A 20,395-nucleotide genomic window follows, 5' to 3' on the forward strand; every position below is an offset into this window, starting at 1 on the left:
CACATTTTTCATTACGTTCCTTAATATATAAATGGATGCCCCCTGGCTATAGGATTCCTGTATTAAGAATCATGACTTTGGTTGACAGCTAGTCACTGTAGTTGCAGATTAAAAATGAAACAAAACATTTTTAAAAATTAAGTAAAATGATGAATGATCACTTTTTCCTGCAACCCAGGCACTTTTTGCATCCTTGTTTTCATTTCCCGGTGTCCACACGGATGAATATGCACTACCTTTAACTCAGTCAACCTTCGTTTTAGAGGCAGAAGAACTTTGCAGGAATGAGAAATGGTTGATAAACCTACCTTTACAGATACTACAGTCTAGACAAAAGAGATGTATTTTGATAATGAAACTAATTTATAATAAGGAAAGTGGTTAGAGGAATGAGAATTAAGCTTGCTGAGGAGATGGGCAAAGAATCTGAAGTGGCCCATATGAATAGGTGCAGATGACTTTGGAAATAAAGGACACGGATGGGTGCTCTTGTCACTAGAGCACAAACTTCTTCTGGATGTCATTGAGACCCAGTGTGACCTTGAAGCTTTCACCAACCCACATTCCTCTCTCTGGTGTGTAGTGTTTACCTGGTAACAGAGATAACTCAAGATTGTTTGGGTACTTATTTATGTAGCTATTCAGACATGTGAACCCAAATGGTGCCCAGTGAGCCCCCTGGGGACCACTGGGGCCCGTTTGCCACACTATTCTCATTTTTTGTGCTGCCTAGACAATTTGTTTTTTCTTATGAAGACCACCACTGGAATCTTTAATGCCATGCAAGAGCTAGCCTTTGAGAGTAAGTTCCTTTGAGTAAGTTCCTTAAAGCTCTCTGTTGCTGGAAAGAAGCGAGGAGCCCATTCCCAAACCCCCCAGTAGACCAGCCCTTCCTCCATGAACGTTTTTCATCAATAAGAGAATATATACAGAATACAGTTTCTGGGTCAACCATGAGTTTGAATCCTCTACTGACTAGTGCTTTGACCTTGGGCAAGTCACTTCACCCCTCTCTAGACTTAGCTTACTTATCTTTAAAGTAGGGATAATAGCTCAGATTCAATGAAATAAAAGGTAGCATGTGTCTGGTGCATGAGAGCTACTCAATAAATACTAAGTTTGCCTCCTCCCTTCCCCGCCCGTTTCTGCTAAAATTTCACAGCCATCTCTTTCAGTCAGCAATCCATCTAAGATTTAATCAATAAATATTTGATGTGTACCTTCTGTGAGCCAAGTGCTTTGTTAGGTGGGGGAATATATGACTGCACGCAGGACAGATAAGCCTGGGATTCCAGCAGCCTGAGAGTTTATGAGCAGTTCATTTCTTTGTCTCCAGTGTCAGCAATCCTGAATTCCCACAGCTCTCCATGAGTGCTTTTGACCAAAGAGGAAACGTTTAAAAAATTTAGCAACTGTTTTTTTTGGTACTGCTTTGGAATAGTGAACTGGTTTCAGGTAAACAAAGTCAGACAGTTTCCCTTTGCATAAAAGTGTAAAGCCTGCACACACCAGTGAGTCACAAGTTCAGATTAAATACTTAGACCCCCAAACCTGTCAGGGCTTTATTTCACTTACTGTGACCACAAATCATGTCTAGAAAAATGCATGTGACATTTTCCATCTTGAGCAGGCAGTTCATGGAACTACCTATGCGGCCTTAGAAACCTCTTGTTTTTATCCCTTTGTCTTTTATATGTTTCCTTGTTTCCATTTTGCTTTATTTTGTTTTTGTTTCAGGGGGTGGTTGATAATTAATGCTGGGCTAGATTATTTTTTAATTAGAAAAGTTGTACAATTATAGAAAAATCCTGCATAAAATATTGAGTCCCCTATTATTAATGCCTTGCATCAGTGTGGTACAATAGTTACAATTCATGAAAGAACATTTTTGTAATTGAACTATTTGTTGTGGTCCATGGTTCATATTAGGGTTCACTATTTGTGTTGTACAGTCCTATGTTGTGTTTTCTTTTTTTTTAGATTTTTATTCTAGTAACATATATACAACCTAAAATTTCCCCCTTATAACCACATTCCAAAATATAATTCAGTGCTGTTAATTACCTTCACAATCTTGTGCTACCATCTCCACCATCTGTTACCAAAACTTTTCCATCAACCCAAATAGAAACTCTGTACAATTTTAAGTATTAACTCCCTGTTCCCTACCCCCACCTTGGCCCCTGGTAACCTGTATTCTAGTTTCTGACTCTGTGAATCTGCTTATTCTAATTATTTCATATCAGAAATCATACAATATTTGTCCTTTTGTATCTGGTTTATTTCACTCAACAGGATGTCTTCAGGGTTCATCTGTGTTGTTGCATGTATCAGAACTTTATTCCTTTTTATAACTAAATTATTTCATTTGTGTATATATCACATTTTATTTATCCAGTCGTCAGTTGATGGACACATGGGCTGCTTCCATCTTTTGGCAATTGTGAATAATGCCACTGTGAACATTGGTGTGCAAATATCTGTGCAATGCCTGCTTTCATTCCTTTTGGGTATATACCTAGAAGTGGGATTGCTGGGTCATTTGGTAATTCTATACTTAACTTTCTGAGGAACTTACCAAACTGTCTTCCACAGCAGCTGCACCATTTTACCTTCCCACCAGCAATGAATGAGTGTTCCTATTTCTCCACATCCTCTCCAACACTTGTAGTTTCCTGTTGTTTTAATAGCGGCCATTCTAGTAGGTGTGAAATGGTATATCATTGTGGTTTTGATTTCCATTTCCCAAATGGCTAATGACGTTCAGCATCTTTTCATGTGTTTTTTTCACCATTTGTATATCTTCCTTGGAGAAATGTCTATTCAAGCCTTTTGGCTGGGCTGGATTCTTATTGTGACATTCTCTCAATTATAACAAATATTTATCCTTGTATCTCTAATCTCACAGTGATTCTCAAATATTGTAAAACTTTCTCCTCTTTACAAATAGCTGTATAAATAGAAAAAATAAATATTTGAATAAGTTCTGATAGTACAGAAGGAATCTTTACTTTTTAAAAAATATTCATGTTAGTATTACTTAAAGAACAAAACTATATTATAATGCAGTTAAAAGAATAAATTCATTTACCTAAGTTTATTCTTTGTCCAAAATTTTTGACAACAGCAAAGCATTATGAACACCAATGGAGTGGCAGAAGTTCCATCCAAAAGAGAAAAATACTTAGACCATCTAACGTCAAGAAGATGAAATTGTCCCTGAACCTTGTGATCTTTAAAAACAATCATTAATAGACTCAGCTGATGAGCTTCTATAGAACATAATGAGAGTAGAGCGGGGATGTTTGCAGGACATTTAATGGTGACAGTGCATACATTTGCTCTAATATAAGGTTCTCTACTGTGATAACCAGTTTAGGGGAATCTTCCTTCCTGTATCACAGCAACCCAGCTGATATTAAGAAGATGATTATGTTCTCTTACTATGATAACCTAAATGAGATTAATCTCTTTGAGGACTTTTTTTAAACATTTTATTTCTTTCTTTATTTTAGTTTATTAGAGAAGTTGTGGGTTTACAAAACAATCATGCATGAAATCCAGGGTTCCCATACACCATCGTATTATTAACACCTTGCATTGGTGTGGAACATTTCTCACAATTGATGATAGAACATATTTATAATTGTGCTATTAAAGTCCATGGTTTAGCTTAGGGTTCCCTGTTCGTGTAGTGTAGTTCCATGGAGTTTTTTTTCTTAATTTTTCTTCTGTTACCATATATACAATCTAACATTTTCCATTTAAATCATAGTCAGGTATATATTTCAGTGCCGTTAATTGGATTCACAATGTTGTGCTACCATCACTACCATCCAATACCGAAACATTTTTATCATTCCAAATAGTAACTCTGTACATTTTGAGCCTTCACTTCCCATTCTCTATCCCCATCCCGTCCCCTGGTAATGCTTAATTAATACTGCCATGTACATTTCCTAAGAACAAGGATATTCACTTCTTGTTAAAAGCTCAAGAAATTTAGCATTGATATAAAACTTACAGTCTATATTCTAGCTTTTTCATATGTCTCAATAATGTCCCTGTTTGCCTTTTGTCCTCCCTTGCTGGTCCCATCCAGGATAATATATTACATTTAATTGTCATTGTCTCTTTAGTTGCTTTCTTCTTTTTTTTATAATTTTAATTTTAGAAACTTATATACAATATAAACTTTCCCATCTCAGCCACCCCTCAAGCAGACCATTCAGTGGCATTGATCACATTCACGTTATCGCGATGCCCTCACCACCTTCCATTACTAAAACTTTCCCACCTCCCCAGCAGAAACTCTCCATCCATTGTGCATTAACTCCCCATTTCCCCTGCCTCTCGTCCCGGCACCCTGGAATCTAATGTCTGCCTCCATGAGCTTGCGTATTCTCCAATATTTTCTTTGTAGTCACCGTGGGGCTTAAATTTGACATCCTAAATCTCTAACAATCTCATTTACTTTGATACCAACTTAATTTCAATGGTACATACAAACCATGTTCCTATTAATCCCGCCACCTGTATGAAATGCTTGTTACAAATCACACGTTTATGCAGTATGAGTCCAAAACCACTGACTTACCATTACATTTTATGCATCTGCCTTCTAGATAAAGCAGGAAGTAAAAAGTGGAGTTACAAACAAAAAATACGATAGTACTGGTATATATACTTACCCGTATCGTTACCCTCACCAGAGATCTTTATTTCTTCATGTGGCTACGATCTATTGTCTATTGCCCTGTGTATTCAGCCTGCAGCACTCTCTTTAGCATCTCTTGTAGGGCTTGTCTAGTGGTGATGAATTCTCTCAGCTTTTGTTTACCTGGGAATGTCTTACCTTCTCTCTCTTTTGAAAGTCAGTATTGCCAGATATAGAATTCTTGATGGCAGTCTTTTGCTTTAAGCTCTTTAAACACGTCACCCCACTGCCGTCTTGCTTCTATGGTTTCTGATGAGAAACTGGCTCTTAATCTTATTGAGGCTTCCTTGTATATGAAATGTTGCTTCTCTCTTGCGGTTTTCAGAATTCCCACTATCTTTGGCATTTGACAGTTTGATTATAATATTCTGCAGCATGGGTTTATTTGGGTTTATCCTGTTTGGAGTTCATCGAGCATCTCAGATGTATATATTCATGGTTTTCTTTAAATTTGGGAAGTTTTCAGCCAATATTTCTTTGAATATTCTCTCTGCCCCTTTCTCTGTCCTCCTTCTGGGACTCCCACAATGCATATACTGGTTTGCTTGATGGTGTCCCACAGGTTCCTCAAGCTCTGTTCACTTTTACTCATTCTTTCTTCTTTTTGCCCCTCACAATGAATGATTTCAGTGGTCCTTTCTTCAGGTTCTCTGATTCTTTCTTCTGCCAGCTCCAATCTGCTGTTGAGTCCCTCTAGGGAATTTTTAATTTCTGTTGCTGTGGTCTTCAGCTCTGTTTGGTTCCTTTTCATAATTCCCATCTCTCTATTGATATTCTTCTGGTGTTCTTCTGTCATTTTTCTGATTTTCTACAGTTCTTTGTCCATGTTTTCCTTTGGCTTTTTGAGCATATTTAGGACCATATTTTAAAAAAGTCTTTGTCTGGTATGTCCCAGAACTGGTCTTTCTTATTGATGGTTTCTAATCTTTTAATCTCCTGTGCCTGGACCATCACTTCCTGTTTCTTTGTATGTTTGCTAATCTTTTGTTGAAACTTGGACTTTTTGATATTTTAATATGTTATTGTTGGACTTTGGACTCTGAGGTGTCTGTTCCTTAACTGTAACAAGCTAGTGTTATGTCAGAACTTTTTTTGAATGCCAGGAACTAACAAAAAAAAAAGAAAGAAAGAAGACGAAATAAAAGAGAAAATACCTTTTCCAGTCCTTGCATACTGACCTGTGTGAGTGTTCTGCTTCAGGGCATATCCATACAATGTGTTTACAGACTAGCTCTAGGCCAAAGCACAGGGTCCTCCCTGAACCTTTCTGCACATGTGTCTTGTCTCGGGCATGTGCATGTTGCCCTGGGAATTTCCCTGTTTACAAGGTAGAATGGCCCCTCTTCCCTCTGAAAAAATGGCCCCCTTCTGTCATGGTCCCGGGCACTGCATTGTATCTCCTACAGCCAGCATTCCCTTGCCCCAGGCAGTCATATGACTGTTGTTCCACAGCATTCTGTCCGAGAGCTCTGTGAGCCGTCTTTTACAGGCAGGGCAAGTTCTGGGACTGCAAGCCCCTCAGGCCACCACCAGACAGATTGGGCCAGACTCACATGCTTCCAGTATGTGCACGAGGGTTGCTCTGCTCCCTCCAGAACCAGAACCAGGAATCCTCACTGGGAGCACAGGCAGTGAGGGGATAGCGGAGGGGCCAGCCAGGGCATGGTGAGATGCTACCGCTTTTAAATAGCCTTTTTCTTGATGGAATGCTTGCCCTGTTAGTGTAGTCCTTTATTTTCTAAAGCTTTGAGAAAGATGTTTCTGCCAGTTCTTGCTGGTTCAACGTTTCTGTTGGGGGAGGAAGCCCTGAAGTGCCTCACTCTGCCATCTTGAGTGGTGCAGGGATGTGCCAAAGACTTCTTCAGTTTCCATTCTATGTGTCATTAGGAGATTGCTGTATTTACTAGGATTAACTTCATGGCTGTTTTGTTTGTTTGTTTTTCTTTGCATTTCAGGAATTACCATGGTTGACACAGAGATGCCATTTTGGCCCACCAACTTTGGGATCAGCTCCATGGATCTTTCTGTAATGGATGACCAGTCCCACTCTTTTGACATCAAGCCCTTCACCACTGTTGATTTCTCCAGCCTTTCTACTCCACACTATGAAGACATTCCATTCACAAGAGCTGACCCAGTGGTTGCTGATTATAAATATGACCTGAAGCTCCAGGAGTACCAAAGTATGATGTTTATGTTCACTTTTCAAATTGCTAAAATGAAATTGCACTGATATCTTAATGACTTTGGAATAAATGCTGCAGAGAACTCTAGAAAGAGGGCATTTACCATTTCTTTGTTCATCTATTTATCCATGGAATGTTAGATATTTACTGTGTGTCACGGAGGAATGCGATGTGTAATTGCCCCAGCTCATTCTTTCCTTTTTTTCTCTCCCATCTTCCTTCCTTCTTTCTTTCTTTTCTTGCTTCCTTCATTCTTAAGAGCATTTTCTAGTATGTTTGCATTGCCAGTTGTACCCCAGACTGAGTCCATCACCCAGACTTTGACGTCTTTGACCATTTACAAGTTAATAAGTTACAGTTCCAAGTTACCTTATATAACTTATCATAACTAAATTACTATTGCTGTAGCCCTCTTTTTTTTTCTAATCCAGCAGATTGAAAATCTTACATTGAGCCTGTTTTTTTAGCACAAATTTAAGTTTTGATACTCAGCTATTGATAAATCTTCATTCCATCAAATTCACATCGAAACATCAGACTGAAGAAAAACTAAAACTGCATTGTTTCAAGATAAAATATGTTTCTGTGATGCTGTTTCCTTGATTTTTATCTTTTTGTTTGCTGCTATGCTGGTTTTCCAAAGCCACCACCATGTAATTGGCAGCCATTATTTGACATTAAGTAAGAAGTTCCTGTATTTCTGGTTTTGTTTTTTTTTTTAAGATAAATAATATACTTGGTTATATTTATCTGTGTGATTTTTGGTTAGAGCCTAATATGGAAATTTAATCGGCCTGATCCTAACCAGTAAAAAGGTAGTGCCTATTTACCATAGGTTCTCTTACTCTCTGTTGAAGATCATTTTACAAACTACCTCTTCTGACTCAGCCCTGGTGGTAGCCTGGTTTCTTCTTTCTTCATGTGCCTTCAGGCTGGGCATCCTATTACCTCCTCACAGCATGTTTCCTTCTGTATTTCTTTTACAAGAATGATTTTTAAACACTTCTAAAATGTACCACTTCAGTAGAAAATACACAGTGTAATATGGCGATGAATGCCAAATGCAGAACACTGCATTGCAAAACTGGCCTCATTGTCCCAAACACCATACATTCTCTTAGGGCTTTACTTTTCAGGTTATTGAAGGGTTGTGGAATCACAGGCTTAATTCCCTTCCCCATTTATTTTCACAGGTGAGGTTCAGAGATGTTGTGACTTGCCTGTGCTCACCAAACCTCCTTTCCCCCTGACTTAACCCTGGGGTTTTTTCACTGTTTCATAGTGTTTCTGCATGTAAATAATAAAAAAATACCCTCTTGCCTTCTTAGCATTGTTTTTATGCAATAACTGTCTGCTCACATTTTTCTGTATACAGGTGCAATCAAAGTGGAGCCTGCCTCTCCACCTTATTATTCTGAAAAGATGCAGCTCTACAATAAGTCTCATGAAGAGACCTCCAACTCCCTCATGGCAATCGAATGCCGGGTCTGTGGAGATAAAGCTTCTGGCTTCCACTACGGAGTTCATGCTTGTGAAGGATGCAAGGTAAAAAACAAATAAACAAACAAAAAAAATTGCATCCTTCAAAAATTTGCTGAAAATGTACCTGTCGTTTCATTTCCTGTTGCAAACATGTTACGAGGAATTAAGGTTAAATTGTCAAAGTTCTTTTTTTTTTTGGCAGAACCCATTCTAAAAACAATATAATATTTGGAAACCTAAGAAAACTGGTAAAAGAAGCAGGGCTGCCTTATCCCACTTCTCTTTTCCCAAATGGCTCTTTGAGACACTGATCTAATTCAAACCTTGCATCTTGCAGATTAAAAAGAAAAAAAAAATGTTACTTGTCCAAGAAGTCATGGCAAGATAGTAATAGGCAGGCACCAAAACCTGTATTATGTGTGTGTGTGTGTATTTATCTTCATTTAAGCCTTACTTAAAACAGTCCTGTAAGGTTCACCTTATTCGTTATTGCCCATTCTTATTCTGGCATCAGTTTGAGCCCTGTGTTATGTTCTTCCTTCTTTCTTTTAAAAAAAGTATTGAGGAAAGTTAAAAATTTAGTAATATTCTGCCCATTGGTTAAGAAAAAGTTTGCTCCATTCACATTTTAGTATGTAATCTTTTAAAACAATTAATTTTAATATATCAGTGAACATGATAGTAATAACTTCTCCAGGACACAGAATAAATTGTTCATAAATATTTACCTTATAGAAGAAATATTGTTTCTATATAGACTAAGACCCTACTCAGTCCTCAATGGGGCTTTTTATTCAGGATAAAAATACAGAACAGGAAGTAGGCAGGAGTTAGGATATGTGTCTGGGCTTTCTCAGTGACTAACTGGATTTGGGGCTAAAAAAAAGGAAATGAATGTTTCTTGGATTCCTCCTATGCACCTGCTCAGGGATGAGATGGTTTTGCATATATTGTTATTTAACTACGCCTAAGTTTCTTCACCTAGAAAATAATGGAGTCAAATGAGATGCTGTCTAAAGTTCCCTCATTTGAAACAGCTTTTCACTCTGAAAGATGAACCTAATATGATGAAAAGGCACAAGCGAGTAGTCAGCTGTGCCATCTGCCCCACGTCACTAGCCAATCACAGAAGCACTTTAGTCCTTAATCACCTCATGTGCAAAAGGATTTGGCTCTTACTCATCTTGGAGGTTTATAATTTAAAAATGACTCCTTGAGATACTTCTGGCAAGAGATGCTTTCATTTAAAACACTAAAACACATTCACTCTGTGATTAAAACAAATTAAAATATCTGTGATTTTATATGAAATCATTATGTATTGTCTCAAATCTTAGTGAACAGGACCAACATGTTATTTTATTGAGTTAAATTTATACAATTTTCATGTGAATAAAGGGCTACTAAACTCTGAGCAGTCTTTATTTGAAGAAATCATTCACTTCTTCAAATATTCCATTATTTGAAGAAATAATGGTCCTGATTATTTTCATTAAGAAAGAAAAATGCATGGTTCACGAAATCTCCACAGTAATTTTTGTTTCTTAATGGGTTAGTGAAGCAGTTAGAAAACTAGAACCTTTGAGCAAATAGTTCCACCTTAATTCTGTTAGGCACACATTTGAGGAGCGTTAACACTACAGAGAGCAGCTGAGAATTTAAAGAAGGAGCCATTGTCAGTGATTTGGTTATAATGATAAAAGCAGCAAAAAGAAGAGAGAAGTGGGAGGAGAAAATCTAAGTGCTTTCAAGTTAGGAGCTGAAAGGATGGAAGGCAGAGATGGAAAATAAATACTTAATAAAACCTGAAGAATGCAGGAGAGTCCTTAACTTAGACTGAATAAAAATTAGAAAAAACAATAGAAGAAAACTAAGAGCACGTATACTCACCTGCAGTAACTTGCAATCCATCTGACATATGAATTACGGAAATCCCAGACTAAAATGCAAAGAGAGTGATGCTAACCTTAGAAGGGAAAATAGGCATCTACACATTTAAAGACAAAGATAAGAAAAATATTAGTAGGACCATATAATTAGGCTTCTCTAAGTTATAAATCAGCAATTCTCAAAATGTGTCAGGGACCCCAAGGAATCCCTAAAGCCCTTCCAGAGCATACATGAGGGTGAAACTATTGTCATAATAATGCAAATTAATTAAACTCATTAATTAAACTAATGCAAAGTAATTAATTAAATTACTGCCACCCTCTGAATACTGCTAAATTAGACCAGAGACTCTCAGTAATCGAAGACATCTCTCTAACTTACCATCAACACTCAACAAAAAGCCAGGAAAATGAAATTGGCAAATGTGCTTGACTCATCTGTATATTTTTTTCTGAAAGGTGCTTTGGCAGTTTAATGTTTGCCATTTCAGTGGGATATACCCTATAAATTAAAATGCAGTTGACCACAAAGCTGCCTACTTACTTATGAATTGAAAAGAACATTTAAATTGCTTTAAGATAGTTATCAATAGGTCTTTTTAAACAATTTTACAATGCCAGTAAATTAAATGATACTTGTCAAAATGCCAGTTAGGCAGATGGGAATGAAAAAATTGGTTTTGGATTAAAGTGAAATAGTGACAGATTCTTGGATATGTTAATATTGCAGAGTTATATAAAAGAAAACTTTACACATCAAAAGATATAAATACTTTAGAGCTTGCAAAGCTTGTCATTTATTGTTTACAAATTGGACACGTTATTCTTTAGGAGATTTCACCATATTTTTGCATCTTTAGTGAAAGAACATTTTATAACCTAGACTAACCTAGAGATATAAATAAACACAATCTACCATGTATGCAGAGTAATACACTTTTGTACTTCTATGTATTTCTACATAAGACCCTACATCAGGAAGAGTTTTTAGTATATTCCCACATGCAGTGTATAGTACCTCATGATTTGGCCTCTACTGGTCATATCATTTCATCGAAAAGCTGAATGCAAGTTTGACACAGGGCTTTTAATCTCATTGTAAAATTAACAGTCCCATTCTTAGATTTTGTTCTACCTGAAGTTTTACTAAAAGTGAAGTGTGAAAGGAGAGGTGTGAGAAAATACAATTTTAAAAAAGAGGCACTATCTTTCACATGAGAATGTGAAGACTTTACAATAAATATATACAGAAAACAATTTTCTGGAATGGTGAGTCATGCATCTTCATCACACCAATTCTCAGACTTCATGATAATCAGAAGAGTAAGTGGTTGAAATTGCACATTATTTGTCGGACTCTGAAATGATAAAGAAGAGTGTTGTTAAAGACTGTTTCTTTATCAGTAATATAAAGAAACTTTGGAGACGCCTGCTTCCTCCTTCAAACCAATATATAATTTTGCAGGAAAACCTTCACTGATATTATCCTTACACCTTCTTCTCTAGATTTCTTGAAAGTCACGTCAAATGACAAGAAAATAACCGGCTGTCATGAACTTAGTATTAAAAAAAAAAAAAGTAAAAGCAGGTTCCAAGGTGTGTGCAGTTCAAGATTTATGTACAGATATAGTACATAAATGATATTACTAATGATTCTTTAATATCGACAGACTGGATTATCAAAAAAAGAATGTGATACACCTTTGAAAGATATCATGGATCTAATAAAAAATTTGTATTGAAAGGATTAAACTTAAATAACAATTTTCTTAGCAGAAAACCTCCCTCTCCAAGCCATGCCAAATATGTGAGTGCTCCGTGGTCTATCCAACTGTCAACTTAGCCAAACGGCATTTTCAGCCACTAATAACAGTTTTAAAAAGTGAGTATCTGAAAAGCATCCAAGGAATATCACAAGATACATATGGTCACAATGGCAAAAATCAAAACAGAATTTCTCACCAACATTTATCAGTGAGAGCAGCTCTGTACATTGGCCTTCTATAGATCAGTGAAGAAAACATACCTTTCTAATACCCTTTGAGAATTAAGAGGCTCCAACTTCCAGCAGATCTCACATAGGACATATTCCTTGAGACATTGCTGATCTCACGAGAAACAGGGAAACACCCCAAAACTACAACAGCAAAAACAAGACAAGACAAAACAAAAAAGTCCTAGGTCCTGAGCTGTGAGCTGCAAGCAGGCTTGGAGGGGCAGAGTGTCCCTGATGACCAATGCTCTTAGAAGTAATGCGTGGCAGCTGGCAGTATTCTGAACCATCAGTAAAGAACTGCTGAATCTGGGGCATCAGAATTGAGTCAGGATTCTCAAAGGGGGTTGAAGAAGTCATAAGTCTCTGGGACTCCCAGCTTCCAACAGACACAGATGCAAATTATCTTTGGAGGAAAGAATTCCCAATTTAGATCCTGTAGGATTTCCTCTGTTTAAGATCAGACAGTGAGCTCAAAATATAATGTCAACAAGCACATAAAAAGGCAAATCACCTTGAATGGCATTCATCAGAAACAAACAACAACAACTGTGTTAGATTCCCCCTCAACCCCTACCCAAAGAAAGCAGATGTTGGGATTACCTGATACAGAATATACAACAACTATGTATGAACTGTTCAAGAAAGAGAGCAGAATCATGACAGTGAGCAAACAACAATAGTTTTAACTCTCAGGAATGACCAAGCTTATTTGGGGGAAAAAAAAAAGTGAAACATCTAAAAGTAAAAAATATAATTATTGAAATAAAAAGTCATTGGAAGGGCTAAATAGAATACTAGATACAACATAAGAAAGGATTATTGAACTGAAAGATATGTGTAAATAAATTACCCAGAGTGAGACCACCGATGTTTCAAAGAGTGTATCTTATCCAGGATCTACTGGAATTTGAAGTTTTAATTTTTTAAGTGTTCAGAGGATCTTTGAACATTAAAAATGTATGTCTTCTTTACTGATCAAGAGTAATCTTCAAAACCGTTCTCACTAATGAACTTTGGTGAGAAATGTTTCTTTTTTACTTTTGCCACTGTAATTATATGATTTTTTATCTTATTTGGCTGCTGTTCTGATTTTTACTTTCACAATCAATATTAGTGAGTAAATAGTGGCAAGAAGATGGAAAATATAAAAGAAAAGCTCAGAAATATGAAGACTCCAATTAGAATGTCTAGCACATACCTAATCAAACTCTGAGAAGATAAGTTAAAAGAAATCCATACCTAGACCCATTGCAGTAAGACTCCAGAATACTAAAGACAAAAAGAATATCTAAAGGCAACCAAAGAGAAAAGAAAGATCATCTTCAAAATTGACTGGCAGCAGATTTCTCAAAAGCAACAATGAAAGTTCAAAGCTAGTGAAATTCAAAGTGTTAAAACAAAATAACTAAGTACCCTGTGAAACTGTCTTTCAAGAATGAGGGTGAAATGAAAATGTGTCCTGGTTTTAAAAAATAATAATTTGCATTAAAATGTTTTAAGATCCTTGGGAGAGGAGTGAAGATAGTTTTAAATCTAGACTTTGTAAAGCTGTCTGTATGTTATATAAATTGCAAGGGTAGTGATCCAAAGAGGGGAGAAGATATTTATAACACCTATGATGGACAACAAATCAGTATCCAGAATATATAAAGAATTTATAAAAATTCAATTTTAAGGAAAAGGCAATCCATTATAAAAATGGGAGATGAAAAATCAGGGAAATGCAAATTAAGATCATACTGGGATTTTATTTTACACATAATAGAGTTTCAAACATTGGGAAGTCTGACAGTGCCCAGTGTTAGAGAGAATGTGGATTAACAGGAATTTTCATAAACTACTGGAGGGAGTATAACCTGTTATAAACACTTTGGAAAACAATTTTGTATTATCTTGTAAAATTTAAGATTCACATATCATACATTCCAGGAACTCCAGTCCTAGTAACTCTTGCATGTGTGCATCATAAAACTTTTACAAGAATATTTATAGAAACACTTCATAGTAGCAAAAAACTGGTAACAAGTCAAACAACCAACACCATGAGGATAGATCAATACATTGTGGTAGAGTTATTCAATGGAATATTATACAATGGTGAAAATGAATGAATCGTAGCTTCTCACAAGAAAATGGATGAGTTTTAGGAATCTAAGATTAAATTTAAAAATGAAAGTCCCCCCAAAAACTGTATATAGTATGATACCATTTAATACAGCCCAAATAAACAAAATTAAACTACGTATTATTTAGTTCTACATACTTATATGGTAAAACTCTATTTTCCTAAAAGGCAAGAAAAGGAACATAAAATTGAGAATAAGGATCACTTTGTTAAGGTTGAGGGTTCTAGGGAAAGAAGTTGGCTAAGGGAAGAACATACGAGTAAATGCAAGTTGCTGGCTATGATTTTAGATCTTGGGTTGTACAATGGGTTCAGGTATGACTATTTTCTTATTATGTTTTATAATTTCTTGTATTTCCTGTTTGTAACTAATAATTGCATTTGAAAAGATAACTGAAAAATAAAAGGAAAAGCATATGCCAGTGGCCTTGTAAATGTCTCAGTCACAGTTTAGAATCAAAGTATCAGAAATAGCCGTGCTTCCACATTTTACAGATGATAAAGGTGAGGCCCAGAAAGGAAGTTAAATGACTTACCCATATTCATCCAATAAATTTTAATGGAGACTATTGTAGGTGTTTCGGTTTTACATCCAGGGACATAAGAATCCCTGTCCCTGTGGAGCTGAGTATTAATTGATATGTGGGACAGGGGCAGAAAATAAACAAATAAATATAATAAGTAAATTATATGGTATGTTAAGAAATGTTAAGTGTTATTGGAAAAAAAGAAAAATCAGAGTAAGGAGGGGTTAAGAGTTCCACTGTAGGGGTAGGGCAGGGACAAGCCACAAGGGTGAAGTCTCGTGGAGAAGGTGAAATTTGAGCAAAACTTGAAGGCCATATGGGAATTAGGCAGTTGTATATTTAGAGAAAGAGCTTCCTGAGTGAGGGAAAGTAGGAGGTTGAGGATGATGTCAGGGAGGATGGAGTTGTACCCACTGAGATGGAGAAAGCTGCACATGATCTAAGTTTGTAGGGGAGGGTCAGGAGTTCAGTTTTGGACATGCCAGGTTTGAGGTGGCCATTAGATTTCCAAGTGAGGATGTCAAGTAAGCATAGAACCTCAAATTTCAAATTCAGGATAGAAATCTGGAGGTGGTCAAAATGCATGTCTGTGGCAGAACTAATACTACCTGAGTGCTTTTTATATACCAGACGGGGCCAGATGAATTCAAAAGAATTGTGAATGGAGTTTAATGAAGATTAAATCAAGAAAAATGAATAGGAACATTATGGGCAGTAAAAAAATGGAGTTAGGAAATACGTCTGATGAGATTTTTTTCAGTTCTTTCCGAAAGATGTAAATATTGCAGAATGTATTTAGCTTCCTATTGCCGTATTTGCCATTTTGAAGTGGCGGTTGATTTCCTAAGGACTAATATATGACTTCTCATGTGATTGCCTATGATCTCTTTTTGTCTGTAGGTTACAATGATTATGGGGCACTCTTTTAACTGCATACTTAAATAAAAGGAATGCTGCAGAAAATTATGCCACGTAGAAAATTCCAAAAAATTATCCATGTATGGATTTTTATTGGCCCTGAGCACTGTTTAGAATGAAATGATTATGACTTTGCCAAACTGCTTAGCCCAATTGTAAAGGCTCGGGGCATGCCATTGGAATGATTTTCAGAGAGATTGAACTGATTATATGGTATTTTAATTGCCTTACATTAAATCCAGAGCAGTTCTTAGAACATGCTGAAGAACAAATCCAGAGCCAAAAATACATTGAATGACATCAGTTGGATGTGGTCAGTGTCTAAGAGCTAAAAAAGGACACTGAAGATCCTCCAGTTCTTTATTTTATAGCAAAGAAAAATAAGTTCCAGAGAGGTTACGTGACACAACTGGGTCAAGAATCTACCTTCTTTACGCCACAGGGTTGCAGCTTCCACATGTCACCACAACTTAAAATCTGCTTCTTTCATATCCCTTTGCAGGGTTTTTTCCGGAGGACTATCAGATTGAAGCTTATTTATGATAGGTGTGATCTTAACTGTCGGATCCACAAAAAAAGTAGGAATAAATGTCAGTACTGTCGGTTTCAGAAATGCCTTGCCGTGGGGATGTCGCATAATGGTAAGTGAACACTTACCACCAGATACTTTATTATTCTCGTTATAGCTGCCAGGTCACTGGACAAGAGGTTTGTTGTTGAAAATGTGTACAGTTTTTTCACAGAATGCCAAATTTCTGAATATTGCATGCTGGCAAGACATTTCTCATTTAGGGGAGTATTTTTAAACTTTTAATTCCTTTCTGTGGTTGGGTGCCTGCCATGATGGGAAAAAAAGACTAAAGAGTTAGGGGATTTAGGAAACAAATGCAATGATCATTGTGATTAATTTTTTCATGTTGCTTGACTAGCATCAAAAACAGAATTGCAGTTTTCTTATGCATATCAATAGTTTCTTTCTACTTTAAATATAAGGAAATCCTGCAGTGAAACTTTAAGTGGCATGTCAGAATTAAGTCTTTCTTTCTTTCTCTCTCTCTCTCTCTCTCTTCCTTTCTTACTTTCTTTTTCAACTCTGGGTGTCGACTTAAGGGAAATAATATACGGGACCTACAAAGATCCTTGTTCTTTTATGAACTGTAGAATTAACTCTGTAGAATCATGGAAGATAGGCCTGTTTGAAGAAAAAAATCTTGATCACCATTTGATTCTGATTGGTTGGCTAGCTCACAAAATACATTTTCAAGTATTAGTTCTTTCAAAAATCATCATGGCCTCAAGCAAATATAAAATGCCAAAGTTTCATTTCACTTGATATCCTGTTTTTGCTTTCCTTTGTTTTCACCTCTCTCAAAACTGATCTGGTCCAAAGATAATCTTTGAAGTTAGTCTTCATCTAGAAGGACTTTAAAGCTTCTATGAAAATGAAATTTTTATTCCATTATGCAGATGTTAGATTTTCACAGTGGAAACCATCAAGATAGTGAGGGGTCACTCATTGGTTGACACCTTACCCTTTAAAAATAGTTTACAAAATTTTATTTTTGCCATTATTATGGGGCCAGTTATTCTAAAGGCAAGTATGTATTTTGGAATAGAACTATTCAACAATACTGGTCAGGATGGAAATTTGGTCCAACTTTCCTCAACCATTGACTATATCTGCTGAGTAGCAATATACAACAGCAGTCATTGATTGCAAAATCATTTGCAATCAATTTCCTTTTTATTTCAGACGTCATAAAACATCAGGCCATGTTTTGAAGTCAAAGGTTATTTTTCAGGTGAAGCAATCAAGTTGTAATAAATTTATTTCATCTCTGTGAAGAATTGACTTTGAGGTCATGATCACTTAAACAGCCTATGAAAGCTTGCCAGGTCAGCTTTGAGTGCTTTTTTTTTTTTTTTTTGGCCTATTAAAAAGGTGTCACTTCACTCATTCATGTAAAATATATTTCCTGTTGCTTGCAAGCATTATACACATTCACATAAAATATATCTCCTATTGCTATAGGCAAATCTTATTTTAAAGCCCTACCTATGCAGTATTGATGGTATAATTTTCTCTTCCCAGAAAAGTCAAAGGAAGCTCTCATCAACTTCATAATTATCTTTTGACTGCATTTGACAGTTAACTTTTTCTATATGGAGTTGAACAGCCTTGATGGGGAGTTTCAAGTAGTTTTTCTTGCAAAGGCAAGAAAAAAATAAGAATTAAATGTCATAATTAAAGACTTATGTAGTTCAACACTGAAAGGATTGCAAACATGACTAAGAAAATCCCTTCTCAAAGATTTTGGTAGGAGTATGTTTGCTGCACAGAATAGGAAACATCCATATGATCTCTACGTGAAAAGGAAAGCTCAGCAACTGAGTTTTGATTATTTTTGCTTGTTATCCTGATGTAGGAAACTTTTCCAAATACAAAGTTTTTAGGAGATTTTAGTATTCATTTAAATTCATTGCATTGACCAATGTGAGGTCAACAGTAGTGAGGTTTCCATTCGTATAGAATGGCTTTTGATTAATGTTTATGTGACTAGATCGCAATACAGTAACCCACCAAATTATCAAAAGAAGCTTCTAATAGTATACCAAAATCAGCACACAAGAAAAAATCAAAATCCCTCCAAATTACTCCATTCTCTGGCTTTTATCTCTGCTTTGTTTAATCCATTCAAGCATTTGCCTTCCTCTTTAGCCACTTATTCGCCACTTTGAAAGAGGCTTCTGAAAGTAGTCGTCAGGGAACCCTGGGGTCCTGGGGATATTGATTTTCAAACAGTATTGACCTTCTGTGGTTCTGTGTAAATCCATATAAATCAAACAGTCTAACTCACTGAAGTTTTCACTTTTCAACCAGCTATTCCGTATCTTATAGATGATGTCACTGTCTTCCCAAATTCCCAGCCATCTGGTATATGGCAGTTGCCTGAATTAAAAATATAATTTATATGCCTGAATCAGATCTTCTGTATATTCTGATCAGTTGCTCAGCAATTTAAGGCAGTTAGTTTGTTGAACGTATAGCCTCAGAGTACAAATCCAAAAGCAGTCTGAACTAAAGAAAGTATAAATGGTATAATAGATAATGTATGGTTATTGCTCTTTGGTTGGAACTTTCATTTTGATCGTGACACATAGCCTAAATGTTGTAGAAGAACCTCATTTCAGAGTTCTTCCAATTGGAATTATATTTCTTTCCCAAATACCTATGTTTCAGCATCAGGTAGAAAATGCACCCAGGTATGTGCTTTTGAAGCCAATGTTTTATCTTTCTTTAGTAATCAGGATAAACACATGTTCCAATTATTTTCGTCATTTAACAACCTTTAAGTTCTAGACCGTGAGTCAGTCATGCTGATAGCTCAGAAGTCTTCCTGAGTGATTTCAGGAATAATCAGTCCAATACTTTGTCTAGACACAACCATTGGAGAAAAGCTCAGAATGAAAGTAAAGCAGAAATAAAAGCCCAACTTCCTAGACTACCCAGAGGTGCAGCGTAACTACCACATGGTCATCACATCACCTACTATTTGTTTTTCATTTTAAATTAATGAAGCTGGTATCTACAGAACATTGATAAAAATGTGCTCATGGGTTAATGATGCTTTGGTCAAAGGGGCACTTTTTTTTTATAGTTTTGAGAAGTCATAATTCTTTTCTAAAGTCCTGCTGTTCAGATCCTTGAGATTAATTGTATTTTTAGAATGCATCCTCTGTATTTCTCATAAAATAACTTAATCATTAAAATTTTGACCAATGACTTTCATATCCAGAGCTGCTTTTCATGTACTAATTAAACAATAACATATTAAGTTTAGGCTGACTGCATTTAAAATAGTAATTGGAAGTAGAGAAGAATCAATTTATGTTACTTGTGAATAATTCAGTTAGGTTTTCCCTATATCAATGTGATTTGAGTAAAAATTTTATTTCTCATTAATACTATAATTAATGAAACCTTAGTTTTGCTGATTAGGACATCTTGTGCATGAAGGATATTTTTTCTTTTATTTTTAAAAAAAAAGCTGACAGCTTTAAAAATAATTTCTCATAGGCTCATAAAAATCCAGAAAAATGGTTCCACCAGTTTTTCATGGCACTCAGCATTTTTAAACCAGTTCTCCCCTGCTCCTGCAAACAGAAGCTCTAGCATATATGGGGAAGGAAAAAAAAGCCTGAATGTCAAAGAAATTTAAACTTCAACATGTTTGTTCCTTTTTATTTTTTAGTTTTTTAGTCTTCTTTGTAGTATAAAGAAAATTAACCGAATGTTAACTTTCAGAAAAGATAAAGTAAAAATTCCTAGCACACATGGCAGCTATGCCACTCAAATCCCCTGTAATGCACGATTGACCACAGTTCAGACCTGAGCTCTTTTCTGTCTCCTTCCCTTTTGCCCCTCACACTTCAGGCAAACCTGGAAAATGCCATTTGCTTGACCATCTCCAGGCCTGTGTTTACTAGGTCCTTCTATTCCCTGTCAAAATTCTACCCCATATTCAAGGCCCAGTTCATATGCTTTCTCTGTCAT

The 20,395-nt window shown here is 36.1% G+C and overlaps 1 protein-coding gene across 7 annotated transcripts in view; it reads left to right on the forward strand.

Annotated features, from left to right (window-relative positions):
• The window catches only part of PPARG (peroxisome proliferator activated receptor gamma), a 123,983-nt gene that overhangs the window by 69,744 nt on the left and 33,844 nt on the right, over positions 1–20,395 (forward strand). For 6 of the 7 annotated variants that reach the window (XM_037802304.1, XM_037802291.1, XM_037802264.1 and 3 more), the window contains 3 exons: positions 6,673–6,900; positions 8,279–8,448; positions 16,343–16,481. In XM_037802304.1, coding sequence (XP_037658232.1) covers positions 6,681–6,900; positions 8,279–8,448; positions 16,343–16,481 — 529 coding nt within the window. In that variant the 5' untranslated portion in view covers positions 6,673–6,680. Of the gene's footprint in view, positions 1–6,672; positions 6,901–8,278; positions 8,449–16,342; positions 16,482–20,395 lie in introns of those variants that run through there. The other variant, XM_037802311.1, reaches the window with a different exon arrangement.

The sequence above is a fragment of the Choloepus didactylus genome, chromosome 1 (assembly GCF_015220235.1).
Source record: "Choloepus didactylus isolate mChoDid1 chromosome 1, mChoDid1.pri, whole genome shotgun sequence".
Taxonomy (NCBI): Eukaryota; Metazoa; Chordata; class Mammalia; order Pilosa; family Megalonychidae; genus Choloepus; species Choloepus didactylus.